A 24,178-nucleotide genomic window follows, 5' to 3' on the forward strand; every position below is an offset into this window, starting at 1 on the left:
GGGGTGCGATTGTTCCCGTTTTTCAGTGGCGCCATCTATGGCCAGGAATTCGACTTCTGCCACGCCATTCACACAACCACAAACCGTTTATAGGGTGGGTGACATTCACACACAGTCACACGTAAAGGAGAAAGGACATTCTGATGCAAGGACAGATCCCTGCCCCCTACACAGGTCGGTCTACTATATATATATATATATACAGAGAGAGAGAGTTCCCGCAGTGGATTTATTGTAAAGCCACGGTTCCCAGTAAAACAATCATCGCTCAAACAAGCAAAAGTCAAGCATCACTGGATGCGGTCAGTAAGCTGGTGGCTGACCACTTTGATCAGCTTATGTAGGGATCGAGGGTGCGCGGTATCGGTCCTCGGGAATCTGTCGTCGGTCGTCGCAGGTCGCTGGCTGGTCGTCGGGCTACCAAAGCGGAGGAGCTATCCAATCTGCAGAGGATCAAAATTGTGATGGCATGTCTTCGGATAGTCCTCGGGAATGTTTCCCAGTCCGTTGCCAATAGCCCATTGTGAAGCTCTAGTGCTGTGGTTTCCAAACTTTTTTGACCCAAGAACCCCTTTTTATAGTCAAAACTTGCCCACGGACCCCCAAGTAAAAAACTGCATAGGTATAAAAATTACAAATTAAAAAAAAAAAAACATTTTGTTGAAGAACTATTGATTGAAATTATATCTTCTGTTTAAAATAAAATAAAAAAAATTATGACTTGGAGGAACGTGATGAGATTTTAAGAGTGTATTTATGTCCGGCTCAATGTTTGCCAGCACTAATTTCTAATCATTTATTTATTATTATCTTTTTGTGATGAAGTTCATTACGGCACTGAAACTGAAAGAACAATATCCCCTTCCCAAGTTTTGTTTATACAGAAAAAGTTTTGCAACAAATGCAATTTTACAATTTTAGTTTTGATTAAATTTAATTGTTCATCTTGTAGTTTCAAATTAGTTTCGTTAAGTTTGGCAAATGTACTGAAAATACATTCGCTGCAGCTTGTTTTAAGTTAGCCAAAAAACTTGGATTCCTACCATTGCCGGAGCACCGTCAGTAGCTACAGAAATGATATTAGTCAAGGGTATAGCTTTTAATTCAGTCAATAGCGTTTCACCTTTCGCATCGCTTTCCAAACATTTAGCAAATAACAATTCTTGGTATAATTTTTATTCTTTTACAAATCTTACATAAGCTAAACGTAAAAGCTTCGTTTCCTGGATAAGTGGACTCGTCAGGCTGTATAGAAAATTCAGATATTTTTAAGTACTAACATAAAGAATTTTCTACGCACTGAGATATTTTGTCAATCCTTCTTTGTACATTATTATTACTCCGTGGAATTCTTTTTACAATGTTAAAAGCTGTTTTGTGCAACCCGGTGAGTATTATCTCACTTACAGCTAGTAAAATAAGTTCTTCAATAGTGTGAGGCTTTCCGGACTTCGCAATCATGTAATATATAGAAACATGCGAAACTATGAGAAACATGCAATCCATCATCATCTCGCTTGTCCCTATAAGTTGTTGCAGTGACGGTGTTTTCAGATATTTTTCTTTGACTGTTCGAAAAATAGTCTTTATCATCTATTCATCTTTATCTTTTTTATCACTATGGATTTTAATCAATTGTTCTTTAAGCTTAGAATGCTTCATTGAATCACTTATTATAGTTTTATTACATAGAAGAAGACACGTAGGTAAAGTACTATTTCCTGGTGAAGAAATAAAAACATATACTTCAAATATTCAACACTGTATTTTCGGCGTTTTTTCTTCGAGTCATTCATACTGTTATCTCTTAAAAAGGGAACAAAAGATATAAGAAAATTTGTAAATCAGCTGTTTAATTTGTAACAAATCACCGTAAATAATTATAAGCACCCACCTTTATTTATAGTTTACTTAGACGCAAAAATCGCTACAATTTTATTTATCTTAATTTCTATAATAATAAAAACCAATCACAATTTTATTATTTTATATTAAACCTCACGCGGACCTCCTGACGTTGTTCAGGGACCCCTAAATCAGTTTTTATTTTTCACGGACCCCCTGAACGGTACCACGGACCCCTGGGGGTCTATATGGACCACTTTGGGAAACAGTGCTCTAGTGCGACGCAAATAAAATACAGAGAGCGAGAGAAATTTATAACGTTTCATTTACTGCACATAATCTGCTTATACATAAAACTCATAAAATAATGTAGAAATACAAAAAGGCAACAAGAAATGAGAAAAAGAAGTAAATTAAAGAAAAAAAAAACTTTAAATTAAAAAATTACTTAAATTAATAAATTAGTAAAATAGCAACAAAAAGTTTAATATAGTTTAGTATAAAATTTTAGTAAATATAATCGTGTGAGCAATGACGAGATAATGACTTTTTGTTGTTATTTTTCTAATTTATTTCTTTTGTTTTCATTGCACTCTATATATATAGGAGCAATATTGAATGATAAATGTTATCCAACTTTGCAATCGCATTTTTAATATATAAATTAATTAAATTTTTTTTTATATCTATATTTTCTTCATTATTTTGAAAAATTAGCTTCATTGGTTTTGTAATTGTTTACTTTTTGCGTCAATTGGGTCTTGAGATCAAATATTCTGATTTGAAAAATAAAATTGTGATATTGATTTAGAGATGCAATTTTATAGATATTTATTTCTGTTATATTTAAAAATATTTGTTTTTCTATCTAATATAATATATAATTGCTTTGCGTCCAAATTATTTAATTTAACTTCAAATTATCAATACTTACTTTAATTAATTGTTGTAATAAATTAATAATTACTTTATCTCTTAAAACATAATTGCCTAATAGATGGCACCACTATGATACAAGTTTTAACTATTTCCCCACAATATCGCAGTGAATAAAATTTTGTTGTGCTCGTAAATTAGTTACTTTACTTATTAAATTATGTTTATGTCAAAGTAATAACATAATAATTACTTAAAAATTGTAAAATCAATAGTAATTTTAACAATATTGTAAAGAATTATTTTCTGTGTAATTATTATATCACTGGACTATTTTTCGATTATCACTGGTTTTATGCGGTTACTTAAAAATTGCAAGTGTCACTGGTCGGCTTTGGCTAATCTAAAACCGTTGCATGGTGAACTTCTCAAGGAAAAAAATTTGAAAAGAAATCACTTTTTCACTATACGCCGAAGATCTAGATAGTAAAGAAGATCCAAAGAATGCCTTCATGATGCAGAAGGGTTCAAAGGAGTCGTAGACGTTTGACTATAAGGAGTTATCAACGTTCTCAGAGCCAGCAAGAAAATTAATCCAACCACAACACCATCATCAATTTGTTTACAGAACTGTTTAAGGACGATAAGTTCCTCCTTTTCATGTAGTATTTAACAATAACAATTGGCAGTATTGACTCTTCAATAAAAATGAAGTTATTATTGTACTAATTTGATGTTTAACCACAACATGGTTGTTTACCTTGCATTTATCTGAAATTAATAACATTAATATTGAAAGATATTATACGGAAACGTACAAAAATATTTTAAACAAATAAAGAAAAATATACGAATAAAATTTAACGCAAATTCGATTTAAATAAATCTTTTATAATTAAAAAAAATCATTGAAGACGGTATTTTATATTTTGTACAAAACTTTAACATTTGTTTTTAAATTAGTATGAAAAATATACTAGGACTGATTTATGATTGATTTACATTTTGTGAACAAATTACGGAGAAATGATATTGGGGAGGATTTACAAAAAGAAAAGAAGGCAATGCCGAGAAAAACAATCAAAATGTCAAAATTTCTTGGGGATACTGCAGATGTAAAGGTAGTTTACATGCGTCCCTGTGTGACGAAACAGTGATATATTTATGTCTCAGCTGGGTCACCATGTGATAAAGATGTGACTCTTACGTTCTCAACAGGCTGAGATGTGAATATGTCACATTCTTGTCACATGGTAACGTCACTGAGACAGATATATGTCTCAGTGTGGTCTCATGTTGACGTTTGAATGACGTCAAAATGTGGCATCTCCCAGGGTGAACATAGTAACCTTCAAAAACATACGCATCAGCGTAGCAGAGCTTGCATGTGACTTCCCAAATGAGTCTCCGTGATTGTCGAATTTTTATTGTAATCTGTTAATGGTGCTACCTGGGTAGTTATTATTTCTTTCATGTCATGTGATCCATAATATCCAGACTTTTTGTTATGGTTAACAACGTAAGAAGTAATCACAATACCAGGTGAAGATGCATTAAAATCTCAAAATATTTATTAAATTGAATGGGATTTCGGCTTCATAAAGACATTTTACTGCGCTATATGGATTCATTTTATAAATAAGTATTACATTTCTAACTAATTAACAATAATTTATAAGCTAAGTAATTCTTCTATCATGCGAAAGAGATCACTGAATGTCCTCTTTTAAGAAGGGCTATTCTACAATTAAAATATTACAATTAAAAGAATTTCCAGGAAGCTTAGAAAGAATAATTTGCAAAAATATTATAAATTCACTGATTTGCATTCTAGGGTGTTACCATCCATCTTCACATTAAACTTTACTGCCAGAATTTGCTATCAGTTCGAGGGGGACACAGACTTACACTATCATTTTATTTTATAATATGTGAAAATTAAACAAGGAAAAATAAAAATTAAATGAAGTACAAAAGCGCACTATACCCAGATATCAAATTGCAACAAAAATGCTACGGTCATATAGACTTACATGTGAAGTCACAAGTGACCTCTGCGACGTCGATGCCTGGGTTTTTGAGGTTACTGTGCTCGATTTTAGGGACATCACATTTTGACGTCACCCAGACGTCAACGTGAGACCACAATGAGACAAATAACTTTCGCAGTGACGTCACCATGTGACAAGATATGTGACATATTCACATTTCAGCTTAGTGACACGTTGACGCTGTTAAAACGAAAAGATCACAATTACGTCACATAGTGATTCTATTGTGTCGTGAATAAGTCACATCGTTGTAAAAGAAGGACTCTGTTGTGGTCTCGTGGATCTGGTTGTGAACTAATGTTGACGTCTTTGTGACGTCTCTAAAGACGGACATAGTTACCTTTTCAGACCCACACATTGACGTCGCATAAGTTACATGTGGCTTCACAAATGAGTCTCCGTGACTGTCGCATTTTAGTTGCAATGCTGTAACGGTGTTATTTTGAAGGAAAGTATTTTGGTCAATTACCGACTATTCAACCACCGACTAATGATTCAATTTCAACCTTGATTTAGTTGATGATTTATAAAATTCTTATTAAAAAAGTAGCTTAATAATATAGTGCAAAAAAATGATTAGTTTTTAACTTTTTTTTTTAACAAAAATACCTAGATTTTAATTATTAAAATATTTTATCAGAAGAAGCTATGAATGATTTCTTATAGTTCACTAACTTTTAAGTTGTAGTCTGTGATCTGTAATAATCAAAATTGGCTTCCGGAAAATACCTCTTTCTCTCAGGACACTGGAAGAAAATGGAAAGGAGTAAAAAAAATTGAAAAATGGAAGAAACTAAAAATCATTAAATATATTTGTTCAACAGATATATTTAATGGATTGTTAAGGAAAATGTTATTTTGAAAAAAAAATTTTCGTTAATTTTTTAGACTGCTTTTTAGAAATTATAAATAAATCTGTTTTCATTAATTTTCATTGAAGTAAACTGATATAATTTTATTACTAAAAATATAAATTTTTTCACAATAAAGTTTTAATATTAGTAAATCATAAGAAGACTACTGTAAATCTACCAACATATAACATTTAAGTTTAAAACTTATAAGTTTCATTTAAAGTTTCTTAATTGCAAATGTATTTCAGAATGTTCATTCGGATATCATGTTTTGATTTATTGCGAATGTTCACTCGTGATTTTCAAGATTTTCAATTCAAATATTAAAAAAGTTTTTTATCTCTTAAATTTCTTAAAATTTTAGGCAATTAATCATCGAATAAAACATCTAGAATATCAATAAATATTAGGATTCAGAATAGAAATAAAAAAATAAGAAGAAATTTTTAACAAGAAATTAGTATTTGTAAAACTCTGCCTTACTTTTCATTCTAAAAACCTATTATAGAAAGATCCAAATTTCAAACAGTTATTTGTGTTTACAAGTACAAATAGGCTTACAATATGTATAGAAAAATTTGTCTATAAGGTATAGATAACAATAACTTTATACTAAAGAGCATAGTTCATTTATTAAAATCTGTAATGAAAAGGCTAAAAATTTATTTATTTATCATAATATTAAATAAATAATCGTTTATAGTAAGAATAGTAATTTTAACCAGTAAAATAATTTTGGGTGGATCTAGTGCAAATTTGCTATTAAAAAATCAATATTTTGAATTAAAATAAAACTAATTTTGAATTAAATCAAAATATCTTAATTTCTTGGCTGTTTAAAATTTATGTATTTATTGAAAAAAAAGCCTAAAATATAAAACAAATGGTGAAAAACATTACTTTACAAAATCAATCATTCTCAATTAGAAAAAAAAACCATAAAAAATATTGTTGATTTGGGTGCATTATTATAAAAATGAAGCGAAAACAAAAAAATGTGATCAAAATGAAATAACATTGACTTGGCAAATCTAAATAAACACCCGATAAGTATTTAAAAACGAAAGAACCTTTAAACAAGGAATTAAATAGACTTAAAATAAAATTGAAAGTGAGCAATGAAAGTGAACTCAAAATATATCAATTTTCCTAAAAAATTTATATTAAAACACTCGCTTATTATAATTAACCTTAATTACAAATACGAATTTATTCTCTAATATAAGAGCTTATATGCAAGAGATAAAAAGTGGGACTAAGCCCTTATTTTTGCTTTTGAAACCACTACGAAAGCTTACTACGAACTTTTTAAAATCATAGGCTTGGAATACGTTACACTTTTCGAAAGAAAAAAAAAGAAGGAAGCTTGACCGAACCATAAGAGGATCAAAGCTTCTTCGAGTTTACATACAACATTCCTCAGAAGTGATCACTTTTTTGAAGTATTCAATTTTTAGTGACATCATCGGTTGGTGACATACAATTATTATATGAGTTCTTCTTTAGATAGTCAGATGAACAATGTCAGAATGGGCTGCCATATTCAGAGATGTGGTACAGGGTTATTCGTCCATTTACACCAAATAATACATTACAACTATAAGTAACTAAACATCATCAAAAATCAGCAGCAAACAAATAACATTTACTGAAAATAGAACAAAGCTTTTATAAAGCAAAAGCATGCATAATCGTCTTTGGCGGATTCAACACAAATTAATGAATTTTAATCTTGTATCATATCTTTTACCGACAGCCATGGGTTCAGGTTTAAATGTTAGCATCAAAGCATGAACTGTCTAAATTTGTGTTACTTCTTGAAAAAAAAAATTAGCGGACGATTAAAAAATGGCGGCAACCTGTGGTTGGCGTTTGATTCAAAATCGTTTGCATTTTGCGAGCAAATGTTAATTAGATGTTTATTCTTTTGAATGATTTTCGCCTATCAGCAATCTCCCCGTTTACATTTTAATAAGTTATAAAATTAAATTTAAAATTTAACACAAATTATTATTTGCCTTTTAAATTATGGATTATTTAAGAAACCCAAATAAACCTTGCAAACATAATCAATATTAGTCCGAATGTATACAAAATAGAATAAAGCATTTTATTCACCATTAAAATGTTACAAAAATACTTAGTTTATGGGATTGTGCGCTCAAAAACTTTCTATCTGTGCAATAATATGTTTGAATAAAATAAATCTTATCAAGACGGTTTGTGGCTATAACAGTTGCGTAAATTTTGAAATTTTTAATATGAATCTTAAAGGAAAAGTAAGTGTATACTTCTATTTTAAAGAAAAGACATCCAAATTCTTTAGATTCTTTAGAAAAAAGATATTATTATAATAGATTAATTTAAATATAGTGTTCGGTATTATGGACAAGGGGTATATTTACCTTTAGAATCGTATTTCTGATACTGTAAGCGTTTGAGAATAGAGAAAAAATTAACAAACATGTTTACGAAAATAATTTTTTTCCAAAATGATATTGAGAGCCTATTGGAGCCATTTAAAGAAGATCACACGGGAATGTAATTGATGTAACCATTCGTGACTTTTTTGTGATTCACATATTTAATTATCGCAAAAAACTGTTTCAAGTGATTGGTCTAACTTGTGTGAGTCAAAAAATACTCCTGCAACTTCAGTAAGTCGTGAAATGGCTTTCGAGAGGTTCAAGGAATCAAAGTGGTATTCTCAGTGACTCCAGTAAAGTATGGTACCAACTAACAAAAGTCATAATAAATAGTCAAGAAAACAATAAGAAAGTGTGATATCATAAAATAGAAAAATATCAAAGTCACATTATGACCTCATTGGGACAGTTTAAAACAGTCAAACCTGTGGCTGTGACCATTTTTGACGTTTTAATTACGTTACTGTGACAGTCTGCGCTATCTGGGTAGTAAATCATAAAACTGCTTCCATTGGCTTATACTTTTAAAAACTGTATTAATGTAAAGATATAAGGAAAATTATAAATATTTGTAAATTATAAATATTAGATTTTCAAAGATTTTTTATGATTTACTAATTATTAATAGACACGATAATTTTTGATGAACCTTCTGTATTGTACTTCATATTTTAAATTAGCTAAAAAAACCACCATGCTAAAATAAATATTTTTGGTAAGCTACAATAAATAAAATTTCAATTTTTGAAGCAACTGCTACAGTAAAAAGTAGTGAATCAATAAGATGAAAGTTAATAGAAACAAGTTATCAGACTAACAAGTGCTTCAATCATATGAAACGTAATTCCGGAGAGTCATGTACCGAATTATTGAGAACCTTGACTTTTGTCTGAGAGTCTATAGAAGAGAAATATGACAGAATGTTACTGCCTAAAATAAAATCTAATCCTTTTAAATAAATAAATACACTTTTTGAAACATAGAAAAATATATTTTCTTAAAAACACATTTTTTTCAATAGTTACAAGTTACATAAACAGTTATGGCAAATGCAAATTTATACTTTTCTAAATTTTTTTGCAAAACTGCAAAATTCCAGCAAATGTAACTCAGTTTTTTTTTTCAAATATCATTTTCGATTCCTTTCAGTTTGTCAACTATATGATGAAACATCAAGGAAAACAAGAAAAATAAATTTCGCTAAAAAGAGAACAACAATTACCTTTGTTTATTAAATAAAAGAATCTTTAAAAAAAAAAAAAAAAAAAAAAAAAAAAAAAAAAATTATTTTCCTGTCTCAGTAAAAGAAGAAAAAAGATAAATCTTCCCTTAAGCTCCCGAAAAATAGTGCGTAGTGTCACTGGTTCTTTGTTGAGCACTTAAAACAAGTGTTTTTTAAAAATATTATTTAACTTTTTCGATGAGCGTACAATTATAGTTTCCCTGTTCTTTTCTACATTTTCAAAAGTAAATAAAAGCTTTAATGTAAAATTTCTCAGAGTAAATAAATATCATTCGTTTCAGTTTGTCATCTATATGATTAAACTCCACGGGATAGAAATAGGGGATAGAGTTTCTCCAAAAAGAGAACTCTCAAATATTCAGTCAATCTGAATAGTCATTTTTTTCAGCCGAAGATGAGATAAAAACTTTTTATCACTTTGAGAAAGATCCCATGAAACAATACACAAAATAATTACCTCCCATTTGATTTGTCTCGTCTGGAAATAAATAAAATTTGAGATTCGCTGGAAGGGGAGAAAACCTTCTTCAAGTGAAAGCAGCTTCGTGGGCAACCAAATAAGCGAGTTTGTGCAAGTTGAGAAGTCTCCATGACTGCAGGATAATACCCCAATAAGTAATACTATCCATCTTGATATCTGTCGACTACAAAAACAGAAAGCTTCTTTTTGAGATTGGAATACCGGCGCCTGATAACAACATGATTAAGATGCCTTTGATGTACGACGACTTCACATCTGATTTAACTCTTCATTTCTTTCAGGCTATCTTTCTTAAAGACTTCCTTTATTTCTTTTTCTTATTGGTACAACTATTATAGAAAAAAAAGGTTAAAGAAAGTAGATTCGGGATTGTTCATTTGAATAATAGCGATGTTGTTGTTATTAAATTAAATTTCAAGTAACAAAAGCGTTCATTAAAATTCTTTTTTACTAAAAAAGTTTAATATTTAGTTTTTATATAAATATCTATTCATCATTTTTAATAGGAGAATTAATTACGGGCAAATAGCAATGATGGTTTCATAAGATATATTTTATCTTAAATCAATTGAAATACCTAGGTTCAATCGTAAATAATAATAATGATACAAAAACAGAAATTAGTAATAGGATGGCAAACGTTCGTTATTTCGGTCTGAGAAATCAAAGTTCTTATAAACAAAAATAAATTTTTATAATATCTGAATAAGATCTGTATTGCTTCACTTTTGAATAAATTTAATGAAAATAAATTATTTATTTCAGAAATACTTCTAGTCATCTTTGGATGTTTGGCGAATTCAATACTATTGAAGTGAGTACGAAATGCGGGTTTCTCTTAAAGCATATTTATTTCATGAACACAAACATCAATATAACATAAACTAAATTAAACATTATTGGTCGTCCTGCGACCAAGCTAGCTAGTGAAAAAGTTGAAAAGGTAAGTGGCTGTTCTTCCTCTGAAGGACAGAATATATATCACTAGGATCACAGGGTTGCTTTTACCTGAAGATCTTAAATCGCCAAGCTGGCGGTAAGACTGGTGAGAGTGGCGAGCACCGCACTATCATGAATTTTACAAAAAATTTAAACAACCAAACATTAATGAGGTTATTAAATCCAAAAAAATAGATGGTAGCATTTATAGAAAAAATGCTGCTGACCTTGTTATTAAACTGACCTTTAGTAAATTTTCTGGTACCCGAAGAAGGATGAGATCGAATACAAGATGTATTAATTCCGAGAAAAAGTTCTTAAAAATATGGCCATCAATTAATGGTTTGATAGAACCAGCTAGAAGATATAAAAATATTTTAGATTACTGTCGAATTAATCAGTTTGATCTTTTTTTCAAATAAATGACATGGGATCAGTTGTTGAAGAGACACTAACTGGTAGCCTCAAGTATTATTATCATTAATAGTAGCAACGTTAATTTAATTTAAAAACTGTCTATATTAACTCTTGTCATACAAGACTTTTTAATTCTCTATGCATCACATTTTCAATAGATAACTATGTAACATGGACAGTAAATGATACATAGCAGTTATAGAATTCATTTCATTTTGTTAATTATATTAACTTTCTTAGCATTTGAAATTTTCTTCTTTATGCAAAATTATCTCTAAGAATTAAAAATATAAGGAAAAATTAATCATATAATCATACTCAACACCCTTTTTAAATGATCAAATCATTAATTATTTGATAATAGGTTCCCAATCACCACCCACTTTGGTGAGCAAAAAGTTTTGCAATCGAAATTTTTTTTTTTTTTTAAATTTAATTTTAAATGCTGTTTAATGTTTTTAATATCGTACCCTTTTATCTTGCCATTAATTTATTGAGAATTCCAACTAACCAATGAATTTATAATTAAATATGAAAATAGACAATATGTTTTTGCATAAAATGGAATCCAATGTAAGAATTTTAATTAAATAATCAGTTAAATACCATTGCTTTAAAACTAGTAAAACTTCTGTACATATAAATATTTTATAGAGGTCTGGAAAATAAGTTATTTACGGGTTATTATGAGAAAATTGGAACAAATCGTGACTGTGTTGTCTAGTACATCTAGTTCTCTGAGTCAAGTCAGAGCTAACTGTAATAAATCCGAAAGTGAAAATAAAATAGAAAAGTTTATCGAAAAAAAATTCAGGGAAGTTGGTTGAGCAAATTTAATTAGGATGTCATTTTAGCTTAGAGTGCCAAAAAGATTTCATAATTATTTTTATTATCTTAAAATAATTAAAAGTTATGAGTAGTTCGAATCCATAGGCTGCCCATATTTTACTCATAATTTTTCGGTGTAATGGGAATTAATTTAATGGGGCAAAAAATCCAGATTTATGAGTCGTCACTATTAAGGGTGCATTAACTATTATACCACGAAAGGTGTTCAATTATAAACTATTGATACTTTTGTTTATAATGCAGCAAAATTCCTTCATGTACAGTGCGCCAAAAAAGAAATAGACCACCATGAATAACTTTTGATCCAATGATCGGATTTTCACGTTCTAGGACTCTATCTTATTGGTTCGAGGGGAGACCTCAAATATGCTGACTAATAAATACTGACGATATTTCAAGTTACTAAATTAGACACAAAAACGTGCTTTCTCTGAATAAACATACCTTTTTTTAACGGATTCAGATTTCTGATTCACAAAATATAGGGGATAAGCCGCAATTTGGGAATTATGGTCTGAATAGTTAGGTCAGGAGAGCGCTCCAAAGTTTGAACCCCTAAATGTTAATTTTATTTTTTGTGTATTTCACTATATCTCGAGTACTTTTTTAGTGACTTGAAATTTTTTTACACTCAATTTATAAAATTCGTTTATCCAAAGATAATTCCACGGAAAAATAACCTTTAGTAAGCATTCAATTATTTTTTAATATTTTATATAAGAATGGTCGTAAATTTTTTAAATTTTATGGTATACAATTCTTTGTGGTATACAATTCTTTGCATCATTTTAAAGATTGTAATTTATATGGCAAAACACGAAGTTTTAGCCAAATCGGCTGAACAGTTCCTGAGAAATCAAATTTTGAGTATCTGATTTCTTTGAAATTCAATTTCTCAGAAACTATTCGATCGATTTCGCATAAATTTTGTATTTTGCCATGTAAAATTATAATGTTCAAAATGATCCAAAAAAATTTTATACTTTAAAATTCAGACATTTTTCGACCATCCTTAAATAAAATAATGAATATTTACTAAGTTATTTTTTCCATGGAATTATCTTTGGATAAACGAATTTTTTAATTGTGTGCAAAAATTGTTTAATTTGCTTGAAAAGTTCTCGGGATATAGCGACATAGGCAAAAAATAAAACTAATATTAAGGGGTCTTATAATAATAAACTAATAATAAACTTTAGAGTCATACTATTGGGATCATATTTCCCAGATTACGGCTATCTCCTATATTTTTAGGGTCGGAAATATTAATTCGTTTAAAAAAAGGTATGTTAATTCAGAGAAAGTAAGTTTTAGTGCCTGTTTTCGAACTTAAAATACCGTTTGCACTTATTAATTAACATATTTTAAACCACCCTGCTTTTTTTTCCCTTTTTTTGCGCACTGTATACAAAATAAAAACATTCTCCCATTATCTTTGAAAAATATTGAAACAATTGTAGTGATATTAGATTTTTAAATTAGTAAAAACCGTAAATTTCCTTAAAAATAATAAACAAATTAAAAAGCAATTAAGAATACTAAAAAAATTTGAAAAAACTTTTTTGAAATGCTTATCTGAAAAGCTTTTACTAATGATATAGATCATGATCTATTAATGACTCATCCTCACATTATAATTCGCTAAAGGTATTATGCTATATGAAGGTAAAGATTTATTCTGTTTGAACTTAAGGTAGAACATAAGTAAACTCTTAAGTAATAAGTATAAAAATATCAATTTGTTGTAAAATTATTTTTATAATGAATAAAAAGCAAAGAAATTTTAAGAAAATAGTTTGTATTTTGAAAATAAAAAATAACCTCAAATTCTTAGTGTTAAAATTTTTCTGTGTAAAGTGAAGAAAATTAAGATTGCTGTTTTTTCATTTATTAAGCTAAAACTTATTTAATAAAACGTTCACTACAGAGACAAAACAAAATAGTAATTTTAACGCCTTATTTCATCTTCTAGAAATTCCTTACTTTGCATTAGATTATAAATAAATGAAAGAATTCTATATAGATACTTTAACAAGAAACGTACTTTTAAGCATGCTAAGCGAAACTAATATTTTAATAAAAAAAATGTTACAGTGTTGTAAAAAAGTCTATTTTTTATTATAGCTTTTGATTGTTTATACATTTTATTTTTAAAATCTTTTGAAAGTATTTTGAAGTATGATTTGAGATAATTTTAATTTTTTATTGTAATTAAATTTAAGCAACTGAGTGTATTTATACATGAAATGTGGAAATACAAGTAGTTTTATTTAGATTTATGAAAAAAAAGAGTGAGAAATTATAATTTTTGATTGTTCTGCTTTTAAAATCCTCTTAAGTTTGTGACTGTCAAATGAAATGCTCATAACTTTTCTTATTAATAAGGAGAATCCCATCGATTAAATAATTTCACAGGTTGCATTACCATAGCAATTTTTCTAATGCACAGAGTTTGCTTGTTATTGCTGAAGAAAATGCTCTCAATGAAACGTGAATTGATTTTTTAATTGAAACGTGAATTGATTTATTAAAAATAGAAAGATCAAAAAACATCCTTATTTGAGAATCATATTACAGTAGCTATCGTGATTTTCATTTGATATTGTATTTGTGTTTCATTGCTCATTAAACTACCAAAAAACACGCCGATTCATTAAAAATAAAATTCTGTGAAATGATAGAGCTCAAAAACAACGTATTACTAAATTGAAGTTCATTGTATTGCCTTAAAACCATAGGTTTTGTCTACAGTTAGTAGAATAAACTCTTTCCGAATGAATTTTATAATTTTAATCATCCTTAAACAATGAGGTCAACAATAGTTAGGTTGACTAACAATAACAATGATCATTGAATACAACAATGATCATTTCAATGAACATATCAATAATAATAATTTTAATTTGTTTGAATGCATTGTTATTTTTGATTGAATGATGATCTTAATTTGATTAGTTAATAAATTACTGTGTCTCATGATGTATTCTGATATAAAACTGCTCTCTTTACATTTCTTTAAGCTAGATTTTCACTGAAATTTCTTTTGAGAAATCCTCTCACCATTCCACTGGACTATGTTTAACTATTTCCTGTAGGGGTCAATATTTAAGAGAGGTTTGGAGAGTTAGGGAAAAGCTCCCCTTTATGAAATGTGCTTTTTTTAAAGCACCAGATTCCACCAAATTCCGATTAAAGATAATCTATTCAGCGATATATCGGTTCCACTAACGCCGATTAGGCTAATCAGACCTCTAATCCACGATATTTCGGTTGCACCAACACCGATTATATTTGACCGGTGAATATTTCCTCCGTTAAGAATTGAAACAGAAACTGATTTTCAAACAGAAACTGATTTTCAAACAGAAACTGATTTTCAAACAGAAACTGATTTTATCCACTTATAATTTAGATAAATTTTTCTTGTCTTTAAAAGGAAACACGTGACATATTATTTTCGCTAAATGTAAAAATATTTTAATCGAAGAAGATGCGTTTTGCAACTGTTTGTTTATTGCGATATTGCTTTCCTGTCATGGAAGCATTTGCATGTAACATAAGTTTGTATTGTCAGCATTTGTTGTTATATTATCATATCTAGTTGTTGTTCATTTACGTCGCATTAGAGCTTCACAATGGGCTATTGGCGACGGTCTGGGAAACATCCCGGAGGATGATCCGAAGACATGCCATCACAATTTTGATCCTTTACAGAGGGGATGGCACCCCCGCTTCGGTAGCCCGAAGACCTGCACGCGAAGTCGAGCACTTTACGGTAGAACAGTTTAACGAGGATCCATCCCGCTCACCCTCGGTCCCTACGTAGACAAATCCAAGTGGTCACCCACCCGCACACTGACCACAGCCAGTGATGCTTGACTTCGGTGATCTGCTGGGAACCGTGTCTTAGCGATCAGTTCACTGCGGGACTTATCATATCTAGATGATAATAAATTGTTCAAATCTAGAAATTACAATAATTATTATCATTTAACCAAAATAATTATTTGCTCATATCTAGAATACATGTTTATTTTACCCTCCTATAGTATAGTAAACCGCGCTATCTAAAGCACAGATAAGATTATAGTACGTCAAATGAGTGGCAAATTGAAAAAAGGAATTTTATGTAACAATATTGTTTCAGAAAGTAAAATGAGTTCACACCTCTTAAAATTGTGTTGTTAATAGTTTCAAAAAATGCACAAAATATATTCAACAATAAAGAGGTTACATTCATCATGTTTCAGAAATTAGTTTGAATTTTAGAAAAATTGAGTTGTAGACCTGATTTAAGAGAAATTTGCAATACCAAATTTTATGTGCTGATTATTGTATAAAATGTGTGGAATGGTTTTATGTCGAAGTAGCAAAAGCACTCAACGACTCAAGTTAGGTATATTCCTGTGAGAACTACTGCTGATTAATTTTATGTCATCCATGGTCCTAGTATCAGATTGAAAAAGTAAATAACATTCAGTTATTTTTCAGTGTTTACTTAGAAGTATCCAAAAGAGAGTCCCGATACAGATATGGGCAATTCCATGTAGACTGACGTTACATTTTGATAGATTATCAAACTTTTTTTTATCGATAAATATTTACATTTAAAAAAAAAATTACATAGGATGTTTTTCAGCAGCCTAATATTATTATGCATATAAATAAAGGGAATGAAAATTATAAATGTTTCATTTAGAATAAAATTACAAAATGTGATTGATGTTACATTGAAAGAACATGGATTAAACAATCATATTTTCATTTTGAAATTTCCCTTTCTCTGTGAGCAATAATGAGATTATTCTTTTTAAATTTATGTAAAAATAATTTCGAATTAAGAGGAAACATTTAAAATATGCACGAAATGACGTATCGAAAGGGACAAAAAGCTTTCGTGACTTATGTCTTCATGTGATTACTGTTACATAATATCAAAATTTTAATGAACCTCCTTTATTATTATTACAAAATACTTAAAAATTACAATTTTTGATTTTATATCTGAAATAGTAAGGAAAAAAGTAGCTTGTTGATGGAGGGATGCTATGAAATATTTCTTTTATGTTGTCCTTAGTTTCGTGGAATTTTTTTATTCCCATTGTAATTTTTATACATTTTTAAGAAGGATTCCAATTTGTAAAGCTAAATGATAATTTTGTTAAATAAATGTTTGAAATGTGGATCAGAGTATGTGTGATGTTCGTATTAATCTAAGTAATAATAGGATACTTCAGTAAAAAGATTCTTTTTTTAATAAATAATTTACGATTGTTTCTGAAGACGAAATAGATTTTATTAAAATTTACACAAAAATGTTCAAATTTTATATTCAGTATGAAATTATATTTATGCGTGTAAGGCTGTTAGATAAACTGACAAGGAAAAACATGTCTCATGGTTGTTATGTATCAATAAAATGTAATTTTTTTTTTTTTTAAAAATCAACCATTTCAATCTCCTTAATTGACAAAACAAATGTTGAGAAATTTAAATTCAATTATGATGGAGTACTCGTATTTCATTTTATAGCATATTCCAACTCTAATTAATTCCATAAAGTATCCTAAAAGTGACCTAATTTTAACTAACTTGGCTGAGAAATATGTATTATAAATTCAAAATTTCACTTTGAAGGAGTTAGATAAATTAGTTTTATCATTTTTAATTTAGTACAAATTTAATATGGAAGGGAATATAAATTTTTCTTATATGATTTCATATTACTTAAAACCAATATAACAGATACGTGTAAACAAATATATTATGCTAATAAGTGTAATTCAAAAATGTAACTATAACATTAATATTTTCTTAAGTGCAAATTATATTATAGTTAACTTACTATTTTTGAAATTAGGTTGACATGACATTACATAAGCTTTTAAATTTTTAGCACAATTTAATTAAATGGCTGTATTATTATTTCATCAATATTGTACTAACAAACATGCTAAACTATTTGTTTTAAAGAGGATAATATCGGACAAAATATTTTATTACTGATACAAAATGTTACAAAATATGCGATATGTATANTGTTAAATAACATAAATATATACAAAATATTTTATTACTGATAAGATTCTGTTAACCGATACTTTAAAATTGAGCACAAAATAAGCTAAAGTTTAGAAGTAACTAAAAGATTATTTGTAGATTAGATGGGAAATATTTTCATGTTTTTTGTGTGAAATAATTTGAACAATTATATTAGAATTCAAAGACAATTCTTTACAAAGAAATGAAAGAACTTGGTTATTTTATTTTCCTTGAAAGTAATCTGTAAACAAATATGCGAAAATAGTAAATACAAAATCCAGCGAATCACAGTTCACGAAAAGCCTATCGACTGCATTGTTACAGAAGTCCCGATTAAATTGGAGAAACCAGTTCACTCATAATCAGCGATTAACTAAAATCAGCCGACTAAGTAATCAACGATTAGACGAAGTTTGGTGACCCTTTGCGGCAACGGGAGTTCTTTCGATAGAAAAACTATAGGGTTAATTGGAACATCAACAGAAGCTAAAGTACCTATAAGCGATTGAGAGTCGATTATTAGAAAATATCTATTTATATCTAATATATTTAAGTATTTAGTACTATTTATATTTAATCTATTAAGTTGATTATAAAGAAGTAATTACTGTAATGTAAATCTTTATTTAAAGAACAAAGAGTGAATTTTTGAAATGAATCCGAATATTTTTTTTTTTTGAAATAATCTCTCTGAAGACGGAATAATTTAGGATCTCACTATAAATTTTTATAATGCTAATTTTTAACTAATTTTTCCTTCTGAAATTTCCAAATACGATTTAAAGAAGCTGATTTAGAAATCAGCCCAATTTTACAATGTATTAAAGCATATTTTGGAAAGTATTCTACCTATCAGAAATGACCATTGAAGGGAATTTAAGAAAATTTTTTCACTAATGATGTTCGTTTTATTGTTTTCCTATCTTTAGCCATTCTTTCTAATAAGCACCATCGTAAAAGCTTCCTCCCGGCGTAAAATGCTTCTGAACATCATGGATTGTGGTCTTGATCCAGACATCTCAGGAAGGATCTGACCCAAAGAAAAGGCATCATTGCGAAGTCATAAGCTTACAAATGTTGTTTAAGTAGCCAAGTCGAAACCGCTATTTGTTAAAACTTGGGCAAAATTTCTTCGCTTTGCATATTTGGAGCGTTGAAGAAAGGTGGTTTCGAACAAATAAGGATCAACCTAGTCTTTAAAAGTTTCTAACGACGCTGAACCGTCTGCTTTATAGTCATTAAAGGTTCGTTTTAAAGAGGTGATTTTTAAAATTGTGGGTGCATCTCTTGTCACTTAATACGAACAGCAATTATTTCAACCCAGCAACGAGCTATAAAATTCTTAACGAAGACTAATTTCGCATAGGCGAATTGTTAATTAGGAAAAGCTTTGATTCATTTCAATTTAATACTCATTTTTATGAGGCTCTTACGTGAATCTCATATGATAGTAGGAACCATCATTTTAATGAATCTCTGATAAATAAGATAACAAATATTTGCCAAATGTTATTTTGGAAAAGTGTTGTTAATCCCGATAAACTTTTTATTAAGCTTGAAAAATATAAAACGTTTATTACACTTGCGTTATAATAATTATATAATTTAATTAAAGATTTTTTTAAAAAAAGTGTTGTATCATCTTGATTAAAATTTTGAAATTCGGATTCCAGATAAAATTGAATTTTAGAGCTAATATTTATTTTTATGTAGGGAAACATATTTTTGAATACATGTTAGAAAGAAAGCAAGACAAAAAATAACTTTTTTAATATCTAACAAACTTTTTGCAACAATACACTGTTAAAAATTAGTTGACCTTTGAACCACTATATCTGCACCTTAAAATACTATAGGATTCAAATTTGCTGCAATCTTAATAAGGTGTTCCATTCAAGTTAAATCGCAGTATCGTACGAGTTAAATCAAGCATCATATTGAGGTAAATATTTAAAAAAACTGATTTCTGAAACTCCTCGCTTAACAGTGTAAATAATTTATATAGAGCCAGCTATGTCAAAATGACTTCTGGTTAGAACTATAAGTTCGCGTACAAAACTATTTTTAGTGGTCCGTATTGTAAACATGAGAGATTTTGTAGTTATTTTTTGACAAAGGTAGTACCAATCAGGGTCTCCCCTAAATCGTAAAAGAATACGGAACTTATTGTTTCACTTATGTGCTAAGTTTGAGCCTGTTTTTGTTCAAAATATTAAATTGCAAACCCAATTGTGTATGGAGTTTTGGCAAGGATTTTAAAAATGTATATTAAGGGGCCAAAAATACCCTGCATAAAAAGAATAAACTATTTATGCATAAAACAAACATTTAATAATTATTGCTTTTGTGTCATTGTCATTCATAACGTATCTATATTCATTCATATAAAAATAAATTCTATAGTTTCAATTTTATAATATGGCTATTTTCTAATGCGCTAAGTTTAACATTCTGTGCATTAATTTACTGAATTATTCTAAATAACTCGAAAATATCAGTAAATATGGAATTTAAGATTTGTGAGAAACAAATTAACTAATACAAAACGTACGTGATATAAAGCATTAAATATCGACTTATCATTAAATTTGTGAGAGATTATTACAAACTCCATTCATTTATTATTTCACCTTTATTAACTTATGACTGAATTTCTGTCTGAAATTCAAATAGATCTTAATTTAGCAAACCCCCAATTTAACTCATTGCAGTTGAATCACATCGAAAGTGACCGTTGTTTGATACATTCCTCATTTCAAAGGAACATTTTCAATAACGTTGAGAGTTTGTAGATTGAATCAATAATGAACCGCAAATGCGCTTTCGATTGTCTACAAATGAACGGCGGAACTCATTGAATTTTAATAACTCGGAGACTTGTTCACTAATTCCAGTTTCGATCAACTAAGTTAAGATGTCTCCCTTATTTAGTGTCTTCTCAAAATGGATGAGACCTATATCCGAATATTAGCAAAGACACTTTTCATTAATATCTAATTCCTATTAGATACTTAGTTCATACAAAGAGATAAATTAAACATTGTTTGAAAGTTTTTAGGTCCTTCGTTCAGTTAACTTTAAATATTCACAAAAATATTTAAATATCCAATCCTTAAAATTTTTAATCTAAGTCATTGTTTAAAGCCAAGATAATAGTATGTAAAGCAATTCTACCTTATTTAATGGCGATTATTTTCTCAAAATGGATGAGACTTCAAGACACTTTTCCTTAATATCCATTTCCTACTAGATACGAAGTTCATATAAAGAGATTAGTTTACTATAGTTATTTGGAAGAGTTCAAAAGCTTGCTATATTTTTTAGATTTATATCTCCTTTCAGATTCATATCTTCTTATAGCTTCTAGATTCACAAAATATTAATCTAATTAAAATTTTCATATTTTATCCAAACCATCTAAAATTTGCTTTTGACCATTTCCTTAAAAGAAAAAGCTTCACATTTTAAAACATAGATTACTTAAAGTTATTTAGGCTTTTTTCATAGAATACAACGTTATATATTCAAAGAATATAGCGCGTGTTAAATAACATAAAATAGTTTACTCTAAATTTTGTTAAAATATTAGGTTGGCTAAATTTGTTTTTCTAGCATAACTGATAGAACAACGCCCTAGATACCCTCGAAGAGCAACGATTTCCAAATTATTCCAAAACTCCTGTTTTTTCTACAAAAATTCCCTTTTTTAAAAAATGTGTTTCAGTAGAACAAATCTTCCATATGTGTCATAAAATTGCAGTTTTTTTTTATAAACTTTTCTGTTATATTTAATTTGTTGAAAAATGTTATTTTACATAAGCATCATAATGATTCAGAAATATCATAGAAAATTAGATTAAAAAATAGAATTATTTCTAAATTGAAATAAGGAGTTTCAATTCTTATTTCATTAAACTCTAATTTAAAAGCATGTAAGTAAATTCATTTTTTACCTTTTCATATTTGTTGCATAATATTTTTTATTCAAGATTATCTTCTTCATTCATGTGTGTAATATATTTATAAATAAAAAATTAAAGTTTTGTTGATTTAAGTTTCAGTATAATGTTATAATACTACAATGGGAAAAGTGTGGTAAAGATTACCAGAATATGATTAAATTTACCATGTTTCCTGGCACTATAGGAACACCGAAAAAACGGTAATTTTTATGGAATCACTTTGGTATGACTTCTGGTGAAGTATCAAATAAAATATGGTTTTAATTTAATGCTATTGGGCAGCAAATATACAAAAGTTTGCTAGTTGTACTAAAAGTATCAGAAATTTTAACAGAACTAGCATAATTTGAGATAACGTAGAAATTATACAGGGATTAACTCTATTTTATTTAGTCAACGCTTGTTAACTTTGTTTTTGGTTGATTCGAAGTTTTCATTTCCATGTAAGTTATATGCTAACATCTGCCAACTTTTAAAACTATAAAAAATGCGTAATTGTTAAATATACAAATTAGTAACTTAAATATACACATCAGGGTGGCCCAATATTCTAAAATAGAAGCGGGGGGGGGGTTGCACGTTTGACTCCTACCACAACCCTGGAATTTATTTATTGTTATTCATACATAAACAGGCGCGTGTGGGTCCAACCTGGATTGAGTGTAAGACGCGGTTCCCAGTAGATTACAGAAGTCAAGCATCACTGGCTGTGGTCAGTGAGAGCCTGCGTAAAAACGAGGGCGTGTGATCCTCATTAAATTTTTCTACCATGTTGTGTCCTTCATCCAAAGCAAGAAATCCCCCTGAAGATTCTCAAAAGAAGATGGGTCATCCGTTTCCTTGAACACATCATAATAACCCAAATCTCATAAGTAATGGAACCTATTTTGGAGATCACCTTACTTCTGAAGCAAACAAGCATTCAGCTCCGTTGTGTATTCGTTAATACCATATAATTGAAAAATATGGGACGAAATAAAGGGAAAATTCTTAAATTATAACCAAAAGATGTTTGTTAATTAAAGTTGGTCTTAATTTTGAAATTTTGAAAAAATTTGTTTAAAACTACTGTTTCAAAAGTTAAATCACTTTATAAATTTCGTAGTAATTGCGGTAGGATGAAATCACTAATCAAGAATGCACAAAAATGGGAAAATTTGTAGGTTAAAATCCGAGTGTGCAATAAAAGTATTTTTCGGAATTTTCCACAATCAGTAAAAATTTTGATCTTATCCGAATTCAGTGTTGAAAAACTTGTTCATTTCAAGTAAAAACCAAATCGAGTGTTAAATCATCAATAATTGCGTACATCAATCTGCAACTTGTTAATGAAGAAGGTGGTGTTTTTTTGGAGTACCGGCAAATAATCAGTGTATATTTAAACTAAATTCTTGCGTCAGTTACTGGAAGGGCATGTTTTAAAAGCGTAACAGATGTATTTGTACCACTATTAAAAGGCGAATAATTGTGCTACTTCAAGATACTATCAACATGGCGATTTGTTTAAATGAAGTGTATTAGAAGTGCTTCTTGACAAACTGGTCATAGCCAAGTAAGTATCAAACCTCTTTAATGGTTTATAAAAAATATTGATAGTGTCAATTTTAGTTAAGTAATTTCAATCTTTGATGGGATTAATTTCATAAACTACTCATATAAATTATTATTTAATGCATACATGCTTTTTGTTGTATAATAAGAATATTTATGTTCCCAATGAGATTTACATCTGTATATATATATATATATATGGGTCATTCTCACGAAAACTGTCATTTTTCAGTTCATAAAATCCCAAAAAAGTAAAGTGAATAAAAAGCTCTGAAACTTTTTATATTAATAGAAATATGTAATGACATTATAAAGAAAGTATATATCCTATAAATTATACTTAATATTTAAATTAATTAATTTTTTAAATAATTAATTTATAATTAATTAATTTATAATAATTAATAATTAATTAATTAATTTAATAAATAAATTAATTAATTTAATAAATTAATTTATTAATTTTTTAATTTATTTTTCAAATTAATTAATAAGTAAATTAATTATTTTCACTATTTAAAAAGTGAGGGAATGACACTAATAGTGAGGGAATGATATTTTATTTTAATACATGTTTTTATCTAAGTTACATCTACCTAAAGTTTGAAAATGATAACATACTAAGTATATCTAATATTTATT

The 24,178-nt window shown here is 28.6% G+C and overlaps 1 protein-coding gene across 1 annotated transcript in view; it reads left to right on the top strand.

Annotated features, from left to right (window-relative positions):
* The window catches only part of LOC107455196 (uncharacterized), a 322,531-nt gene that overhangs the window by 4,822 nt on the left and 293,531 nt on the right, over nucleotides 1-24,178 (top strand). The window contains exon 2 of the mRNA XM_016072691.3: nucleotides 10,542-10,590. Coding sequence (XP_015928177.1) covers nucleotides 10,542-10,590 — 49 coding nt within the window. The remainder of the gene's footprint in view (nucleotides 1-10,541; nucleotides 10,591-24,178) is intronic.

The sequence above is a fragment of the Parasteatoda tepidariorum genome, chromosome X1 (assembly GCF_043381705.1).
Source record: "Parasteatoda tepidariorum isolate YZ-2023 chromosome X1, CAS_Ptep_4.0, whole genome shotgun sequence".
NCBI classification, from domain to species: domain Eukaryota; kingdom Metazoa; phylum Arthropoda; class Arachnida; order Araneae; family Theridiidae; genus Parasteatoda; species Parasteatoda tepidariorum.